The sequence below is a fragment of the Siniperca chuatsi genome, linkage group LG1 (genome assembly GCF_020085105.1).
Source record: "Siniperca chuatsi isolate FFG_IHB_CAS linkage group LG1, ASM2008510v1, whole genome shotgun sequence".
NCBI classification, from domain to species: Eukaryota; Metazoa; Chordata; class Actinopteri; order Centrarchiformes; family Sinipercidae; genus Siniperca; species Siniperca chuatsi.
Genome location: NC_058042.1, coordinates 10,351,025 through 10,371,719, shown reverse-complemented (window position 1 = coordinate 10,371,719; position 20,695 = coordinate 10,351,025). Strand labels below are relative to the sequence as shown.

Below are 20,695 nucleotides of genomic sequence, written 5' to 3'. Positions count from 1 at the left end.
TTCCTGTATTGTGATCAACTTTGACCTTTGAATCACATGTTCGGGGATTTCCAACTCCTATTATCAAAGAAATTAATAATGGCCAACCTGAAACTGGCACTAATTACAAGTTTATACAGTGTTAAAAAAAAAACCCAGGCTTCCAATTAGTCTTGTATGTTTTATTCATTAAATAACTCACTTCCTGCATGGATGTTTGACATGCCTATGAGCAATCTGAGTCCCATCTATTTTTGTCACAGTTTCTGGGTGAGGGTTGGACCGCTTACAGAGTTGGATTGTCGGACACCACTTGGCCTGAGATGGTTGTTTAGAACAGACTGGTTTACTGAATTATCCAGGTAAATTTGCTATCAGCTGCACATTCACTATTAATAATTTAATTAACAGATTGTTCTGCACAGGCAAGTTGCTTGGTTCAAGTGCGAAGAGTGTAGTTTTGAGATCTCATAATCTGTTGCGTTCATTCTCAGTTTTTATTTGATCCAGGATTTTTAGAATATTCCCACAGTCATTCTCCTCATGGACCTGTATGAGATCAGAGGAGGCATACTGGATGTGATTGCAGAGGAAGCTGAGCACCAGGAGTTAAGCAGAGAGTCGACCACCATGGAGCCCTACAGTGTGGTTTCAGACAGAGGAGGCAGGGCGACCCGAGACGTTTCCACCTTCCAGAGGTTATCTACCGACACCAATGAGTCCCTTCGTTTTGAGCCCTGTGAGGACAGCTCTCCATCTCCCACTGGGGCAGAAGATGGACATGATGACAATGATGTGTTTAAGGAGGGAGAAACTGAGGTGGGGGACACTAACAAAGCTTTGGCCCATGATGTATTAATGAAACATTTGATATTTTCTTATTTTATTTGACCTCTGTTTGTCTGGTTTCTTGGGATTTAAATCACTTTTTCAAGAGGATCTTAGTGAAAATGGCCAGAAGCCCTAGGCATGCAAGGATTAATGGGAGAAAAACACTCTAATTCTTGACAACTACACATTAAAACATTCACATTTGTCCATTTATTTCCCTAAAAATGGCCATGACATTACACTTAAGGACTGTCGACTAATCTATCATTTCAGATTTCTTTGTAGCTTATTCCTGGAAGATGGAGTTGTCTGCATGAAAGCTTTTTTTTTTACCACAACACAGACATGAGCAGAAAGTCCTGACAGCACAGGCTGAAAAATATTTTATGTTACTGGATTGAATTAAAAATACAAAGAGTAGAAGTATGACTTTCAATTGTTTTCAGAGTGAGATTGTCACAATCAGGAATCGGTTGCAAGGGAAGGTTGCCGAGATGGAGAACTTTGCAGGTCATCTGGAGGAAATCTTTCTCACTGTGGAGGTAAATGTCACACTTAATATACTTTTAGTTTAGCAAAACAGATTGTTGGAATGTGTTTTGACATTGATTTATAGCTGTGTGAGCATTTTGGAATACTTCTTTTTATTATTATTTTGTTTTATAGAACTCAGACAAAAATATAGTTGTCAGATTTCAGTTTTGTAACTGGAAAGTCCACGTGTCTCCCGATGGGCCTGAACTCAAGAATCAAACACATCCATTTCATGCATTGCCTCCCTTGATCTGTCATCCTCCCCTCATTTTTCTTTTCTTTCCATATTTTCTTTAATGCATAACAAATGTGTAAATCTCTGACTGCGCCAATATTATCATATGAATGTATGCACAGGAGAATTTTGGCCGTCAGGAGCAGCACTTGGAGCAGCACTACAATGATGTGCTACAGACGCTGTCTCAGCGATATGACGAGAGGGCGGCTGGACTGGAGGAGGAGAAGAAGGGCAAGCTGGAAGCCCTGTACAGTCAGCTGCTGGCTTGTGGTCGGGCGATGGATGCCTCCAAGGAGCTCATTGAGACGGCCCAGGAGATCTACCGCAGCCAAGACAAGAGGCTTTTCCTGAAGGTGTCCTATAGCTTGTGTTCTTGTGTGTTTTCTTCAGCCAGTCATTTGAACGTGCACATTACAGTCGTGTACATGATGATAAATGGCTCCAGTAGAGGATTTCCCTGTCATGGTACTGATGTATTGATCAGTATTTCTACATTTGATTACTTTGTGCTTTCTTTGACCTTTATTGACAGACCGTTATGCCCACCATTAAAAGGTAATTATGATGCTGCTCAGTGAGTATGCCACATGGTGTGACACTGCAGTGTGATTTCAAAAGACTAACTATTAATGGCACAGGGCTAATACATAGGCATGTTAGCCTTTGTATTAGCCCTGTGCCATTAATGTTTCCAGGTGTTTTGTAGTTTCAGACTAATATTATGTAAGTAAACACATTTTGAGTGTGAAAGTAAATTATTGACCTTAGAAAAAGTAGTTTGACATAAAAATCCTTACTCAACGTCCACTTACTAGCTTTTTGCAGAGCATTGAGATAGCTCAGTTTCCATGACAACTGAGCAAACTCAATCCACTGCAGATAGAGCTAAGCTAGTGAGTGGACCTTAACTGAATACATTTTGACTGATCCAAATGAATGGCACAACACAAGTTGCTTTACCTTAATGTTAAATCTTAGTACTCAGAGCTGTTTTTTTCTTCTTTTTGTAACACACCAGAATTGAGGAGCTTGCCAAAGAGGAAACAGACTTCACGCTGGCTACAAGTCTTGAGTTTAACACACCACTTGCTGACCTGTCAGATGTCAAAACCATGATGGACTCCATCAACATTGTTCCAGGTCTGATTTACAAACCGCTCCCCCAGTTCGTCTACTTATAGTTTATAATTTAGAGGAGTTAGTGGTGTGGTGGTTGCCCAGAGATCATTAACTAGTAAATTACTAGCTTTGTGTGTACAACAATTTTTATTAAGGTTGGCAACAGTGAGAGACTATGATGATTAGACCCCATCGATTTGAAGCAATCTTCATTAAGTACAGGCCCACATGAAGACAGGAGATGGGACAGGATCCCCCAGAGTCTAGACGCTGGTGGTGGTGGTGGTGGTGGAGTAAAACCAGCAGGTGAATAATGGAAACTCTAAGTTGAGTCTCACTGAGGATCCTGGAGGTGAAAAAATTACAGGACTACAATGATATTTAAAGAGCAGCATCTAAGGGCCGATTTGACCTGAGGAACATGGGCAGAAAGATCATGGGTCAGATATGGTGAAATCGGAATTGAGAATGTAGAGACGTTGACAGCATGGGAAAGCGGAAGTGACGCAGAAGATTACAGCAAGAAGAAATAGCAGAAATTCACCTGTAGAGGAATAAAGGCAAAATGTTGAAGAGAAAAATGAGCTTTCACCAAAGCTTATATCAGTATATTATGCACTTATACACTATTTGAATCTCTCTGGTCAACTGTCCTGTTTGTGTTTGGGAAGGAGGGAATATTAAAGTCACTGTTTTACAGATGAGAATTATAAAAAATGAAAGCACATAGGTGTCAGTGTTGAGCTGAAACTAGAACAAGCTGTCATAACGTATCGCAGTTTATGCAAAACTGCTCCTGTACGGTTATCTTAGTGCTTTTGATGGTATGACTTGATAACAAAACTGGGTTAAGAATGTTTCTCCAATATAAAAACAGCTCCATCTGCCCCAGTAATAAACCCCCAGATGCCCAACTCTGCCACCCAGACATCCCTGCGTGTGTGCTGGAGCTTGTTCTCCGACGACACAGTGGAGTACTATGAGCTTTACTACAGACCTGTGCTCGAGGACACACCAGCAGACAGCACCTGTGCACCACATGGTATTACACAGAGACACTGACTGCAGATTCACATTGCATGATAACACCATCTACTGTTGAAACAGTATCTGTTGATGTGGGAATCTTCTGATTTCTCTGAAGGATACTGGCGACATGTTTTTATCAGCGCAGCCACAATTAAATCTGTGCTCGCTTTTCAGTAAGCAAGGTAAAAGTGAAGGAGACCCACTGCACTGTAACAGATCTGCTGCCCAATGCTCAATACGAACTGTGGGTGACCGCTACCAACACCACAGGCATCAGCCCAGCGAGCGAGAAGGCCTTATACATGACAGGTAATAAATATCTCATAACTACATGAGGCGTCATTAAACTCGTGACAGTTGAAATAATTGTTCTTTTGTCTCAGGATGTCCCTAAAATCACTTTCAGATGCATTTTTCACTATTTTGTTATCACTCCAGCCTCATATGATTGATGGTACAGAGAATAAAGTCTTTGATTCCTCTCTCCCTAGTGCCGTCGCCTCCAGCGATCAAGCAGAGGGAGTGTACTAGCTGTCCAGAGGCTGCTCTGATCCGCTGGGAGTCAGGAAACAACAACCCTGTGGACTCGTACACTGTGGAGCTCAGTGAGATGGGTGCTGATGGCACACAGAGCGGTGTTACTGAGTAAGAATTGTGTTATTAAAATACACCTACAGTCGACAGATTCAGCATAGAAACAAGCTCAAAATTTAATTGCGCTTTCCTTTAAATTTTTCTTTTTGGTTAGTTCACACAGAAAGATAAAATAGCTCAGCTAGAGCAGAAATGCTCCACTGGATATGCTGAGCTTCAAAGATGCAGTACCCGATGATATTTGTCGTAACTGGCCTGTCCTGTAATAAGGCTTTTGCTTCAATACATCCATAAACAAGCCTGTGTTAGTGCTTGCCTGGGATTTTTGAGGTCCCATGGTTATAGAGCTGATGAAACAAGACACACTGTCCTAGAAAATCTATTCTTAGCTTCAGCTCCTGCAGCACTGTTAGCCTCAGCTAGAATAATGTCCTCACATTGGGGTCATTTTCATTTTTCATCTGGTCACTTTAGAAAAAAAAAACTATTTATTTGAATAGTCTGTGTATTTTTTGCATACAGGTGCCTAAACTGTATTAACTGAACTGGGTCCATGGTTCAAATATGACAAAGTTCCTAGTTAAGCACCCCATTTATCCATCTAGTGTTGTGAGAGAAGCTGTTATTTCAAGGCTTTACACTCCGGTAGAGGTATGGAAATAAAAGCCGATCCAAAAAGTTGTCGTCATTGTGCATTTCATTTATTTAAAAAGGAAGTAATATCAGCCTTCTGTCTCATTGATTAAATCCCCCAGGTCTATAGTAGCCGTACCCACCTGTCAGTGTCTGATCCAGCTGCAGACAGGACGCCGTTACCTCATCGCTGTGCGAGCAGTCAACATTGGCGGGCCCAGCGACAGGAGTGAAGTTATTACTGTCTCCACAACGGGTGAGAAGCATCATGGATCAGCCTGTTCATGGTACTTTTGGCCAGTGGTGGAAGTACCCAAGTAATTTTCTTAAGTAAAAGTAGCAATACCGATTTATTAAAATATCCCATTACAAGTAAAAGTCCTTCATTCTTAATTTTACTTAAGCAGAAATACAGAAGTAAATTTACATTTACATACATGTTTGAGTTGGACTACAAAGAATTTCAAAAAAACCCCAAAACAAAACAAATATTAGAGCAAAAGCAAAGAGATCCAAAAGCAAACATCATTAATGTGTTGCAGTGTTTTGTTTGCACATTCATATGATGTTTGTTTACCTGTGCAGGTACATTCTTCTATCTCCTGGAGGACAGTGCCCATCCTTGCCTGTCCATCTCTGAAGATGGCTTCACTATGTTTTATGGAGATGAGGAGCTGCCAATTAGCGCTATGGCCTCAGATGATAACAACTTTACCAGGTCAAGTATATGATGGCTTCTGACAGAAGATGATGGAAACTTTTAAGATTACCCTTTATGAGTGTATGTAAAGTAAGTGTGTGTGTGTGTACAGATGTGTAGCTGTCCTGGGGGATCTCATTCCAGTGCGAGGCAGGCATTACTGGGAAGTTGAGGTGGATGATGTGACAGAGTTTAGGATCGGAGTTGCATATGAGGACACAGAAAGGAACTCGTACCTCGGAGCCAACAATACCTCCTGGTGTATGAGACACATTCTCACTCCATCCAGGTAACAGTGCACAGACTCTGCTAAAATAACATCACTGTGGATATTATTTAACCCTAATTGCCTGTTTAGGTTCCTGGAGACCCCTCAGCCCTCTTTGACAGCTCAAAACCACACTTAACATTGCTTTATCAGCTTGATACTTCATAACTTTTCTTAGTTTTATGAGAATTGCTTATAAACAGGATTTTGAACTGATGACATGTTTAAGAGGTTCACTACAGAAAATGATGCACTTCTGTTTGGGGTTTCTGAGACCCCAGCTGTTAAACATAGTTAAATACAATGGGTTTTCATATGCTTTCTATCTGCGATTGGTGTTGACAGTACTTTTTATGCAGAACTACTCCTCCCAAATCCCAAGTCTATTTAGGATTTCTGTTGTAGGATAATATACTGTACATTTCTTTGTCTGTGAATTGTTTTGCAAACAAAAGGAATACATATGTTTGTGCATAGCCCATATAACTTTTCCTTATTTGGTGTAGTAACAATGCTTTATGGTAATTTCCATATTTTGTCATCATCAAAGTTATTTGTGGCAGAGGGAAGGGTTACCACTTCATTACTTTTATACATATTGGTTGTTTTGTTTTTTTTAATCGGTTCAGAAGAAAATAAATATTCAAAGAAAAAACACTAAGGAAGTAAACAAAGTTTAAAAAAACAAAAAAACAAACAAAGGTTAAAGTAGCCTTGGTTTGCTGCTCAGCGACTCGTGAAATATACCTTTTCCCATTTGTTGTGCAAGCCGGGGAGGAGAAACTGGCTTTAATTTTCACAGGACTACGCACATCAAGTAGATGCAGATTTTTCAGACAATCTGATACCACAATTAGCATGCTGATCCTTTGAGGGACTACTACTGCAGTTCATGGAAACTGGGCCAAGACTATATTTTTAGCCACCAGAAATTTCCCCTTCCTAAGCAAAAAATTGTGCATCCGCTCTATGCAAAACTAAGCCCACTGAAGGTAGAAGAGACCACAGTTGAATATCTGTTACTTTACAAGTGTTGCTATGGCAACTCTTCTTGGAACAAAGCAGGACAGTTGAATTGTTACATTTAGCAAATCAGAGCAGCATATCACACAAGCCCTGAATGTGGTTTCAATTGTGGGCATCTTCTTGGTGATTCTGCCTATGCACAATTTAACAATCACTTCTCTCATTTTCTTTAATCCGCAGCCATTTGAAATCCTGCTGTTGGCTCATGAGTCAGCATCTGCTTTACGAATGGCTGACAGAGTGGAAAAAAAGATCCCAAACAGGATGAGAGAAAAAGCTTTTATATTTAGAACTTCTTTGCTATCCACAATTCATGTTGTCCTCTTCTTATTTTTCCCCTCTAGGCATAAATATGAGTTTCTGCACAGTGGTTGGAGTCCTGACCTGAGGATTACAGTGAACCCAGTGCGGATAGGTGTGGCACTGGATTACGAGAGGGGGTCTCTGTCCTTCTTTAATGTGGATCTGGAACAACACCTACACACCTTCCACTGTCACTTCCGAAATTATGTTCACCCCTGCTTCGGCCTGGACAACCCGGGAGCTCTTATTGTGCACAACGGCATAGAGGCTCCCGAGTACACATTCATCTGACACCAGCAATCATCAACATCCCTAGAAGACCCTAACATTAAACACCCAAATTCATAAAATAAAACCATCTCCTTATCTTCCTCAGCAGTATAAAATGTGTGGAATCTAAAGACAATAAGGGGTTTTCAGTTGTTTTTATTATAGTATTCCATGGGAACAGGCATACACCATTTTCCAAGATAAGAAAAATTTTTACTGAATTTTACAATATGTATTTATACCATCAGCATCTGCAGCAGACCAAGTGTTTAAATTCAAAATAAGGGGCTTGTTTTTGATTAACAAAAGATGCTTTAAAAAAACTGAAATAAGTGTTTTAAGAAAAGGAAAAAAAATCCATTTGTAGTTATTATACAATTCACAAAGGAAAAATCCACCCTGAATACTTTCACACTGTTAAAATGTTGTATAATAGTGGTAAATATTTTGTTAATAGAACATTTCTCTGCCATTTAAGAGATTGGTAAGTGCACATTTTAGAGTCAGACCCTTGGAGTAAAAAAAAGAGCCTTGTATCAAGACAGCAATAACAAGGGAGAAAAACACTGTAGAAAAGCTTTGTATTTTCTAAAACCATATTCTCGAAATTCTTCAATGACATGTAGCTGCAAGATGTGTTGCATTTTAAGCCACGTGGGTACAAACATATGCACAATGAACTAGTTGGCAGGCTATCTAAATTTCTATTTTTACATTTTCTCTATAGATGGGCATACATTTAAATATGCCCACCTTTGACTAAAACCCAACAGGTTCACATCCATTGTGTGAGAGGTTATAGAAAGGCATTCTGGGAGATGCATGAAAAAAAACTTAACAGCAGGACAAGAAAATTAAAAAAAAGCACCAAACATCAAAAACTGGTGATAATTCAAAGACCATACCAGTGTTTTTCCCCTCCATTTTCAGCCTGCTTACTACTAATCATCTGTACTTTACATTACTGCTATATAAAGACTGTCAACCTGAAATAAAAAAAATAAAAAAGTGCCACACGGAGATCAATGGAAAGCCATGTCTGCTTGGATGGAAGGAAAAAATGTCAAAAGCATTTAACATTTTGGAAAATGGTCAGCAATAACATTCATTATTTGCAGTAAATGGGGTAAAACATGGCAAAACAATGTTATAGTCCTAAAAGTGTATGATAATGCGAGGGTGGATTTTTCCTTTTATGGGGTTGGAGTTTGAGAAGCATGTTGATATACTGAATGTAGACTTTGGGTCTGTGGGTATCCTGGGCAGTGGGGATGGGGCGGGGCAGGGGTTATGAGTTATCTGTCTTACTGCTGCGTGTCCTCTCCTCCTCTTCATCGGAGGAATCTCCTCCGTAGGGTACAAGCCCCGATGCATCTTCGTCCACTTTAGACCTCTTTTCGCACACTTCCTCTTGAACACCTGTAAGGGCACAATAAAAATATAGAGACAGAGAAAAGTAGAGAGAAGGTGGGAGACATTGGGGGTGCAAAGCGAGAGAACAAAACAAAAAGGAAACCCATTGAGGAGCCCCATGTTAGCGGTGGTTTTTGAGTTCGTTTGATCCACAGCCAGAGGAGGGAAGATATCAAATGAAACGGCAGCAGAGCACACATCCATAACAGGCAGGTCCGGGGGCACATGTTGAGAGAGAACACAAGGGAAAGACAAAAAAACATATACAAGAAGAGAGTGTTAGTGGGTTCTACCAATGGAGAGATTCACACAGGTCTCCACTCCTTCCCCATTCCTCCACGGGGGGAGATGCCATTTAATGCAACAGACAACTCTATAGAAGAAATATCTGAGTACTCAGGCTCTCAGAATATTAGGAAATAAAGAAATGCATACCCATTGACGCGGCGCTGATGGGCAGACTGGCTGGATCTTCAGTCACCGCGTCTCTCGGCCTTTTGCGTATAACAGGGGCAGGAACCACAAAAGGAGGTGGTGGTGGAGGCATCAAAATCCTGAAGAGAGAAAAACATCAATATCTACACCACACAAGATTCACGAAGAATAACATGCAAGGAAATTTTGATCTATTAACCTTTCTACTACATTCTCTTCTCCAACACTGGAGGCAGGAAGTTCAGACTCCTGATGAGCAGGACCCTCTGGAGAACTGCTGGTAGACTAAACAGAAAAGGACAAAACATTTAAGACAAGTCAAAACTTTAACATATGCTTAAAAAAAATGTTTTTCCTATGGATCAAACCTTTTCTTTATGTGAAAACCTTTCCAAATAGTTAGGGCTGCTTATTTAAAAAAAAAAAAATATTTATATATATATTTTATTTGAAGGGGAATAAAGTAGTTTTATTGTGGCTAAACAGCAGCATAATCAGCAGCTCATTTGCACTCAGTAAACAATGTCCCTTGCGTGCATGGGGACATTAAAATCTAGTTATTAACTAGTTTGAACCTACTGTATCTATTTCTTCAAAACAAAGTGTTTCTTTCTTTTTTTGAATATCCACAAAGACAACAACACTAAAACCATGTCCCTTACAAATACTTTAATACAGAGCTACACCCATCTGGTATCTGTCTGATGCAGGCAAATCTGGACAACTGCAACGGTGAAACCTGTGTCAACCTGTTTCCTTTGTAGACAGGCAGTGGGTCAGCAAAGGCTACACTAACAAGCAAGGCAACATTTAAAATATTGATGATTTTAATTTAAACTTTGGCCAGAATTATTTTTCAGTGATATGTGCAGGTATTATTCTTCAGCTAACCTGTTCTTCCTTAGCCCCCTCCTGGAAATGACGTTTGGGACTTCCTGAGTCAGGGGGGATGTTTAAAGATCCTTCAGGCTCCACTGTCTCCCTGCTGCCAGGATCCTTAAGTAAAGCAAAACCAACACATACACACTGACGCAGCAGAATAAAAAAACAAAACAAAAAAACCTAAACGCCTCGACAGGTTTTATGTGTCCTGACAACATTATAATATGGATTATTACATAAACAATGAGCTCAAAACCTTTAAACGTGAAGTTTTTTGAAGGTTGTGGTGTGTGCAGATTTAAACTAGTGCTGAAATTAGTAACCGGTCAATCTATTAGATGATTGACTAAATAATGCCATTGCTAGATACTGTATTTGGGTTTTTGGCAGCTGATCAGACAAGTAATTTAAAAACTATTTTTAGCTAAATTAATCGACAAAATAACTAATACATGAATGCTGAAAACAATAATTCGTGGCAGCCCTAATCTTTGGTAATTACCTGGACTAGATATGGATGCGGTTTCCTAGGACACACCGGATACTGAACCATTGCCTGAGAAGATGGAGGGTTTGTCGACATGTTAGAATGACTTGGGGGACCATTTGCATTACTCCAATAACCACCGGCTCCTGGGTACGCTGAATAGCCGCCAGCATACCCATTTGCTGGGTAGTTATACCAGGACCCCTGGTTAGAGTAATTGCTATTAGGTGGAAATCCATGTGCTGCGTATGCTGAAATGAAAGTATAGAACGTGGAGTTAATAGCATATATCACATGAATCAATAACGGTGTTTTGACAACTGTGACCTACTATTTCAACCTATTGTTGAGCCACTAAAGACGTCAAGGGATGATTAATTACCACAAGAGGAATGCAGTCAGCTAATACCTGATATTTGGTCACCCTGTTGGAATTAGTCACAAGGCGTAAAAGAATACTCACGTTGTGTTGAGCCTGTGGCTGTGTACATCGACACCATGCGGGCGTGTTCAGCTCTCACCTGGAGAATGAGAGAAAACAAAAACTATGTAAAGAGCTAGATAACAATCCACAAAGGCTGTGTTGATTTATTTTAAACAATCGAGTTGCATTGTGGGTAGGTGCAGAGCACACAAAACCTATCTCTGGAGATCAGGTGGTTCACACTACCACTTTCACTTTAGGAGGTGGGTATCAGTGAAAACTATATGCTTTAATAGTTCCACCTTCTTAAACCTCCCAGTAGGCTCACGTTTAATTCAGTTAAACTTCACAACTATTTGTGGTGACAATATCATGAACTTACAGTTTCCAGCAGACTCTCAGTGAGTTTCTTCGCTGCTTCCAATCCAGTTGCATTTGGGTGGCTTTAACACACAAAGGGACATTGTTAAATGTGATGAAACAGACTCAGGACAGAACTAACAAAGAGCAAAAAGAAAGAGGTTTTAGCATTTATAAGCAATCAGGGCTCTTAGATGGCAGTTTCAGTCACAAATGAACCAAAACTGAAACCATCAACATCGATTTAAATCTGGGTTGATTTAATTAATTCAGACAAATAACTTCTTTATATCAAGCATGTCAAGTCATGTCCTGTTACGATTTAGGGGAAAATGTTTTTTTAAGTTGTCAGAAATGTGCACATCTATTCAATTGCCTACTTTTCCAGTCTGACAGCTTGAACTGTTAGGCTTGTAATGCTACCTGCACAACCACCAAGAAGGTTGAATTACACTCCGAAGAGGGAACTTGAAAGTTTGCCAAAAGGTGAGCATTTGGAATGAACATACCTGATGTAGACATAAAGAGGCTCAAAAGACTCCCGCTTTGATGCTTGTTCAATGTAACCAGAAGTTTTCCCCCTGAGAAAGACTCGAGCCCCCGTCTCTGTCTGGATGTGACTCAGGTACGACCCTGCTGGACCCTCGACCTTTTCATTAACGTTGAATGAGGGCAACGCCTGGTCCAGACCCACAAAAATCTTTGTGTGCACAAAACTCTGAGGATAAGGGAGAATGTGATTTATTATTATGCCCTGCACATTTAGGTTGTTTATTGACATCTAAAATAAGTTTGACTAGAAGTAGAACAGCTTTGTAAGCAGATGCAGTAATCCAAGGCTTTCCCCTGTAGACCAGGGATGTTCTCTCTGCTACTTAATTTTGGAGGTGGGTATCAGTGAAGGCAACATGGTCTTCATTTGCCTCACTTTCTTTACCTCCATTTGTAAAATCCTGACACTGACAATGAATATTCAACACACAAGACCTGAGCTGCATAATGAATTGTATACAATGTAATCCCAATTGTCTCATATGCCAATGTTACACATCCAAATAAATGACTTTATCCGCGTTGCTACCTCATGTGCCTGGGGGTACTGTCTGTTAACCATATTCATAGGCTAAACATATGTCAAAAATGCATTTTCATTTATTTTCTATCACACTTTTGTTTTGTGATAACATGTTTAAGAAGGCGTTGATGACTTATCCTTCATTTCAGGATAAAAACAAGAATTATGTATTAAAATGTGGCAACTGATTTTGGGCCAACATAGCAAACTCGTGTCTGTTAATCCCGCAGTTCTATGATGCTAACTAGCTCCATCAATGGTGTTTACAGCAAACACTTGGTTATTATCAATGCCCACAATGACAAAAACTGCAACTATTGAGCACAGTGTACAGCTTATTTGTCCCTGTCCCATGTCTAACGTGACAAAATATACTGACAAAGTCAAATGACTGCTTACAATATAGAGAGATGTAGTGATTCAACTAAATGATACATCGGTAGTTTAAGTCTGAGTATGGAAAGGCCTGCTGATAGTAAGAGGTAAATCCCTCCTACAAGGCACAGTGCAGAAATATTTATGACTTGGTAACATTTTAGTAATGAATCCCCTGGAAACTGAACAGGTTTCATCACCATTTGTAGGGGGTGAACCTCAACATAGACGTTGTGTCTCCCTACCCCTGAATGAGGAGCTGCAGGCCGATGTCCCTGGCCTGGCGCGGAGTTGGTGAGGGGCATCCGTGGCACAGGTGTGGGAATGACGGGGCGAGGAGGCTGAGGGTAGAGTGTGAGCGGAGGCATTACAGGCACCTGTTGTCCTCCTGATGCTGCTGAGGCCCTCAACACGTTCTCAGAGATGATCTCCTTTATCCTAATCACAGCCTCTGAAAAGTCAATGTTTGGACATTAGCCATACTCAATCCCTTGCCACAAAGAACAGGCTTCGGTAAGCTTACGACATTTGTAAATTACATTAGATGAAAGACTCTGAGTCTGCATATTGAGCAGATAAAAAAAGTGCTACTTACTATTGACCTGATCTTGGTTCTTTCCCTGGACATGCAAATACAAAGGTCTTTGTCTAAAAGAAAGCAAATCAGAAATGTCATTGACAACACAGAACTTCTACACTCTTCCATACATCTGTTCTTCCCCCCCATTATCATTGTAAAAATCAAGAATTTATTGTATTTGGTAACTGTTTGATTTAATTTTAATTAGATGGACACTGCACTCCTGGTAAATATGTTGAGATTTTCTTGTTAAGCAATAAGTAAGCAAGCAATGAGACAGTTTATCACTAATTGCAAAGGAGCGTAGAACAGCAATTCTTACATAGCTTGTGACAACTTGTCAAAACTATGATTCTTTTCATTGAAACAAAAATAAATACCATATATCTAGACTACCATCTGGCATGAAGTTTGCCATTCTTATAAGAATGATGTGAAACATTAATATGGAATATTACTTTTGCAGGAACAAGATCATGTCTTAATTAGATGTCCTCTACTATATAACTAGGGCTGCACAATGTGGTATAAAAATCATATTGCAAATTATTTTGACAGATACTACAATTGCGATATGATTCACAATTAGTGGGATTGATCATTTTTGGGTCACAATTTAGATTTTCACTGAAAAAAACCCCAACAACTATTGAAATCATGATTTGACATTTGTTGTGGTCTGTACCAAATATGTTTTCTTACATCTGGAGAACAAGATTTGTAGGCCATGGCATCTCTGCAGCACTACAGTACATTAGAATGGTGTTTTGTCACACATTTCCCCTTTATCAAAAAAATTGCAGCTTATGTGATTTATATTGAACTTGGCCATATTGCGATTTCGATAATATTTCGATTAATTGTGCAGCCTCATTGCCAAACAGCTGCTATTTCAATGTGTCAGATACACATTTAATCAACATTTAAGGAAATATGAGTATTGGATCAGACTCAAGTATTGAAGGACTCTGATTGCGATCGGGCCAAAAAAACTAGATTGGGACATCCTTAGTCTTGGTACATACCCTGCTTTTCCCTTGTCAGCTTCAGTCATGTAATGACCTTTTGTTGAGACGACTGCTCCACTAAACTGTCGGATCTGAAAAAGATATAGGAAATTTGATTAAGACATAAGAGCGATTTTTAGAGAATATGTTTATTTAAAACTGTTAACTTTTCCCTCACTTTCTCCATTTTCTTAACTAGTGTGGTGTGACAAATGTAACACTGCCATGGCCACTTTCCACTTACCTCCTCCTGTGTCTTGCCTTTAGTAAGAAGGTCCCTGCTATGTAGCGGTACATCATTTATGTCGACCTCTGTGACAACCATCTCTTCTGTAGTGGTTGGCACTGGCACACTTGGAGGGGTCTAAAAGACATGGGAAATGACAAGGAAAACTGTAAGCCCTCTAATGACTGTATAAACAAGACATATTATACAGTTATTTTTACAGCTTTGTAAATCATGTGCACCTTTGCAAGTAAAGGTGGAGGAGTCAACAGCTTTCCTTTTGCCATTAACATGGCATTTATTTTAGCAGCCATGGCCGCAGCCATTTCAACTCCTCCCTGAGGTGCTGGCTTTTCTCCTGTTTGTGCTGGCTGGGAAACTGTGTTGTTTGAACCAGCAGTGCTGACAACTCCTGATAAAGAGACAGGGTGGGCTGCATTTTCACTACTCCTCTGCTGCCTTACATCTACACTCTGAGTAGGTTGTGCTGGCTGATCCCATCGGCTGGTTAGGCACCTGGGAATAAAAAAAAAGAACAACAAACGCACAAATTATTAAATAAGCATAACAATTCACTTTTACTACACCATTTTAACAAGAAAAAAACTACATGAAAGTACAAAATCAACGTAAATTGACATGCCATTTTATTCCTGAAGATGATCTGTTGATAAGATGTAGATGAGTGCTGAAGCATCTTCAAGATTAAAATGGTGACTTCAATGCCTTTGACTAAATTCTTCTAAATAATAAACTAACTAAACTAATAATTGTATGACCTAACTTAAATAATTGAGTCATCAGATCAGAAACCGGTAAGGCTTGTCAACTGAGGTGTAAAATGACGGAAAGGGTCAGTGGACATATTTTATCACCCTGCATTCTTTCTATGTCCTTATATCGTTTGTTTAGACATACTTTTACACGTTGATATTGCAAAAATAATCGGAAAATACTTGATGAAACATATTCAGCATTTCAAACGAGACTTGCAACGTTTGTGGATAATTGTTTGTTGTAACGTAGCCAATCGTATAACGTTACTCCGTTAAAAGTAATATCTTACAGGTAAATGGCGGGGTTTTAAAGATCTTTCGTTGATAAACTCTTCTTTTTGAAGCTAACAACACTGTATTTTGTGCCGCGGTTAGTAAACTGTTCATTGTCAGCTAACGTTAAGCTAACAACAGCAAAAGTTAGCTAGCGTTAACTGGCACTGAAGCTACGGCGAAGCTAGCTAACTTAGCATATTACGATAGTGTTTTTGGACGTTCGTATTACCAATATATATACACATATATATTTAAGACTTGGATGAATATGGTGTTCCAATATTCTGATAACATACACTCAGGCCAGCCGACTGGTGTTGACTTTTAAGCGCACAATAATTGTACCCCGCAAGCTAACATTTATTAGCAGGCCGCGAACATGTATGCTAGCCGGTGGTAGCGTTAAAGCTAACCTCTGTGGTTATTTCACATTCAGCTAACAGATTGACAAACACCATCGCTAGCGTTAGCTTAGCTTAGCTGGCTAGCTTGCCGTTAAGCGCAAATATGCAGTGTTGTTAGCTCGTATATTGTTACTCAAGTTACCACATTTATTTACAACAAACAAACTAAACAGAAACTTACGGTGTTTGTCCAGTCATTCCCGAAGACATAGCACCACTCCACTAAATCTGCAGTAAAATTATAAGAGTTTCTAATATAGTTAACGCCGAAAGACGGTAGCCATCTGTCTGCTCTCTCTGGCGCCGGCGATTTCTTGTGACGACTTGTCGCAAAGTCTGACCTGGCGGAAGTTGAATTGTTTTCATGTTATGTAACACTACCTGGAAGAGTAGAACCATGGTAATAAGATAAGTTCAACTGGTAACTTATCAACATTTTAAATGTACATCTTTAGAAAAGAAAGGCCACCTAGTCTGGAGAACATAAAATTAGGTATAGAGTTTTAACTAGGATGTTCAGCCAAGCTATTTAAATGCATGATTAGCATAGAAAAATGCAAAAACTTAATGCCCACATCTTCATGAGTTCTTGACCATGGCCTTATTAACCTGCTAGGGGGGCCTTGGGCAATAAAGAGCAGCTGGGCCCCCATTAAAGGTATGGTCACATTGCTCTTCCACCAACTAGTATTCCCTCCATCTCCCATGACTATTATGACAATGTCCTGGATGTGTTTCCATCGATGTCCCTGTTTTTTCCCAGTCCACTAACCTTTATCGAGACTGGAATTCAATGTCTGACATTATGAAATAGTAGAAAATAAGATATCTAATGACTCTGATTCTGATAATCATGCAGCCAGAAGTACTAATGCCCTACGTTTAGAAATGGAAAAAATATTTATTCTAGCATGTTTCATCCCCATGTTCAGTACCTTACACTACCAGACACCAAACTGTAGCGTCGCTCTCAAAGATTGTGTACAGTTTGTAATCGCTCTGCTCAATATTGATTTATTACTACATCAGAGCCGATATATTACATCAATCTGTTAATATAATTGAAAAAAATTTAATGTAATAAAGAGGAAAGAGACTGTCCTTAAACTTAAAGTATTTGTTGTTTGTTCAAATGCTTAAGACGGCCTATGTTTATGTTCAGCTAACAAGGACCTCTAGCAGCAGCATGAATTATTGACTCTGCCAGGAACAAAGATGGAAGTTGAATGGCATTGTCTTTAGCAACGCAAAACCTTGAAGGGAGGAGGTTGCGGTGGATAGATGGGTCAACAAAGTGAAATAGACACAGGGAGACCATTGTTTATTTCCCATTTCCTACCAACAGCCAACATTGTAAGTATTTTTTTTTAAAAACCAAACCATATTTTTTATCTAACCCCAAGTCGTTTTTGTGCCTAAATCTAACCAAACATTAAGCCAGAATATGTAACTTTGGAAAGAAGAAATCACACATTTCTCCTCTTGAAAATGAAAAGTTGAATTCATAGGCAATATAACACGATTGATCAATTCAGTACGCTCAGAGGTTTTTGCTGCTACAGCCTTATTTGGTCTGGTATGACCAGTAGATTATGGTGGCCAATGTTAGCTAACTGTAGCAAACTTAGCTAAATGATGATTATTTTAGCCACAGTGGCCAAAGTTACATAGTCTCGCTTAAACCACATGTGGCAGATAAAAAAAACTGAAAATATGAAACATTTATGTAACATATTTGTAACAGTCTGTTATGCTTTATTGTGTTCTTTAAAAAAAACAACTAAATAGTTTTGACTATTTTAAAATGATAAATAAGGATTGACCCAGAGGAAATTAGTAAGGCTGTTCCTACTACCTGTTCCTACCCAAGTTGAGATCTGGTATTCTACCACTCAATGTTGAAATTGGACAGTATGCCAGTCTGGAAGAAGAAAGAGATTTGTTTGATATGCCATCTCAGTGAAATACAAAATATATTTCATTTTGTTTCATACTGTCCTTTTTACGGTACATACAAGTCAGGGTCTCAGCCAGTCACCGTGTAGTTTAAGACGTACCTTTTGCCAAATCTTGTATCTTGTTCAAAGTAAAACAGGTGACCTAAAGAGGTAGTTCAATAGCTAGACAGACTCAGACAGTGCAAATATTCAGTACATTTATACATATTGTAGGCTAATAAAGAACGAGTGAAAAAAGAAAGATTACAAAAGAGGACAGACATTGAATCATTGCAGGAAATAGACTGCAAACTTATAATTGACATTATTTTATTTTTCATTGAATAGTTTCTAATTTTTTTCCGTGCCTTCAGACCAAGCTGTGAATCAGAAGGAACAAACAAATCCCCTGATTGAGTGTACAATTCTGTCATAAGAGAGAAACAAAGATAACCGTGGTCAATACATCTTATTAACCATAATTTGCTTAGCTGTTATGGCATTTATATACTGTTTAAAGGAGGAAATATTCTTAATAAGCAACAATCTTTAACATATATTAGTATCCTAATGTGAAACCAGCCTTGAACAAAAAGCTGTTCCCTGGGTCTGTGCATAAGGATGTTCGACAAGTGGCCAAAATAGAATGATGTTTGATCAAAAATCAATGCAAGCTGGCCTCTAGGAGACTGCTTCAAGACAGTGATAGACAACTCTGCGATCCACATCCTTCTTAACCATTTAGTTCTCTGTATACATGCTCTGTGTGACCATCCAATTCACAGGTATTCAGATAGCTATAATGGTTGATCTCATTTGCTGCAAATCCAGTGTAAAATTCATTGTCTATAAAAATATTGAGATTTACTTGAACATAACCTTCTGACTATGTTATAATAAAAACTCCAGATGTCCATTGCAGTTGCACAGTGGGATGTACTGTATAAATATTGTATAAAATAAGGCAGTCTTTTCAGTAGGATAAACCAGATACAAAAATTTCTGGGAGAAAAAATGTTCAAGTCCAAAATGTTTTCACATATTTCTGCTGTTGTCAAATGTCAAGCGGTTTACAGCATTAAACCAAGAGTAAGGGATTGTTGCAACAATGAATACACCCACACCTACAACCCAAACACACACACACACACACACACACACACTCTCTCTCTCTCTCTCTCTCTCCCTCTCTCTCACACACACACACTCCTGATGATCAACAAAAACAGCTTATTCTACAATGCAACATCCCATCCCTGGACAAATCACTGAGACATAGACATTTCTAATATTGTTTACAGTGCAATACAAAAGTGTTCATTCAAACTGGTTCTGTACTTTTGATAAGAAAATAAAAATGTTTAATATGGTAATTCTTCATATGAATAATAATTGTGAATTTTTGAGAGTTATAGTAGTATTTGTCTTCATCAGCTTTGGCTTTTCTCTCTCTTTTTGTTCTTATTTATGAACTAATTCATTTATGAATTTTAATATAGAAAATATGGAACATCTAAGAAAAATTAACATACCAAATCATCAGTAATTAGTTACCTATGATCATGATGTTGAGGCGTTTGTCTCTCAGCAGTGGCCTAAAGTAAAGATCCACTCCCTGACCCAAAAATAAAGCATCCCCTCCCACATGTCTGTTATGACAGCTACGTGTCAACTCGGATGTGTTTCTGAAGGACACATGAATATATTGCCAAAAACAAAAAAAGCAGTGGAGTGTTCTTTCATGGTGTGGCCTCCAGGGGCAGAGGGAGCAGTCCTGCCTTGCTGCAAGCACAAGGATGGAGGTTAAAGGTGATTGTATGGCCTGACGGTGATTGAACACCTTCATATCCAGACCACACTTCATCCACTCCTCCAGTGTTGCTCGCTTATTCAGTAAACAAGCAGTTTTTACTCAAACAGCAACTTCACAGGCAGACAGGATAGCCCATGTGGTAATTAGAGGCTTTGCCAGGAGGCCTGTAAGGACTGTCTCTCAGTCATGTCACTTGACCAGCTAGACTGCGAATGCCTGAGAGGCACGAGACGTTCATAAGGATGCTTTGTGTCCGTGTCTGTTTGTCACAGTTCTCATCTGACAGGGTTGTAAAGCCAGCAATGTCACTGCTGCAACTGCCTGTCAGGAAGTCCTTCTGTGGTTTCTGTATGGACGGACATGTGGACGCTCGGCGTGCTACAGAAGCAGGAGAGTGAAGGCGAGGAGGCCCTTTGGCTGGCTGGGAGAGAGACGCCCCAGCATAAGAGAGGAGGGCTGCCCCGGACTGCAGAGTCTCAGGGCCGGACACTGCAGCGCCTACTCTGGAGGCGGTCGCAGGCTGTGCAGCTTCCTCTCATCCAGGCCTTTCCAGTACTTGAAGTTGTTGTCCAAGTGCTGCATAAGATTGGGGAGGTCTGCAAAAGCTGGAGAGACGGCAAAAGAAGTTAAAGCTCAATTTCAGATTTGACAAATTTTTTTTTTAATAACAGTGTGATGTTTTTTTTTTTTTTTTTTTTTTT

The 20,695-nt window shown here is 39.5% G+C and overlaps 3 protein-coding genes across 4 annotated transcripts in view; 1 reads left to right on the top strand and 2 right to left on the bottom strand.

Annotated features, from left to right (window-relative positions):
* The first annotated feature begins 53 nt into the window (after positions 1-53).
* On the top strand, positions 54-8,546 carry LOC122879588 (fibronectin type III and SPRY domain-containing protein 2). 2 transcript variants are annotated; one of them, XM_044203884.1, is made up of 13 exons: positions 54-341; positions 474-798; positions 1,257-1,352; positions 1,702-1,935; positions 2,115-2,137; positions 2,601-2,722; positions 3,579-3,743; positions 3,905-4,039; positions 4,222-4,375; positions 5,080-5,213; positions 5,543-5,675; positions 5,770-5,946; positions 7,296-8,546. In XM_044203884.1, the coding sequence occupies exons 2-13, from the start codon at positions 523-525 to the stop codon at positions 7,543-7,545; spliced, it is 1,899 nt and encodes a 632-aa protein (XP_044059819.1). In that variant the 5' UTR covers positions 54-341; positions 474-522; the 3' UTR covers positions 7,546-8,546. The 2 variants fall into 2 exon arrangements, with proteins under 2 accessions (XP_044059819.1, XP_044059810.1); XM_044203875.1 differs by having other exon boundaries at positions 55-341; positions 490-798.
* On the bottom strand, positions 7,665-16,598 carry LOC122879597 (KH homology domain-containing protein 4-like). Its single transcript, XM_044203899.1, has 14 exons — positions 16,426-16,598; positions 15,031-15,304; positions 14,807-14,926; positions 14,581-14,654; positions 13,571-13,623; positions 13,221-13,426; positions 12,035-12,243; positions 11,548-11,608; positions 11,205-11,262; positions 10,757-10,992; positions 10,264-10,368; positions 9,572-9,657; positions 9,373-9,491; positions 7,665-8,943 (listed from the first exon to the last, which is right to left on the bottom strand). The coding sequence occupies exons 1-14, from the start codon at positions 16,452-16,454 to the stop codon at positions 8,813-8,815; spliced, it is 1,761 nt and encodes a 586-aa protein (XP_044059834.1). The 5' UTR covers positions 16,455-16,598; the 3' UTR covers positions 7,665-8,812.
* Positions 16,599-18,494: 1,896 nt separating this feature from the next.
* The window catches only part of pde8a (phosphodiesterase 8A), a 45,628-nt gene continuing 43,427 nt past the window's right edge, over positions 18,495-20,695 (bottom strand). Inside the window, exon 22 of the mRNA XM_044203854.1 lies at positions 18,495-20,599. Within this exon, the coding sequence (XP_044059789.1) occupies positions 20,493-20,599 (107 nt within the window). The 3' untranslated portion in view covers positions 18,495-20,492. The remainder of the gene's footprint in view (positions 20,600-20,695) is intronic.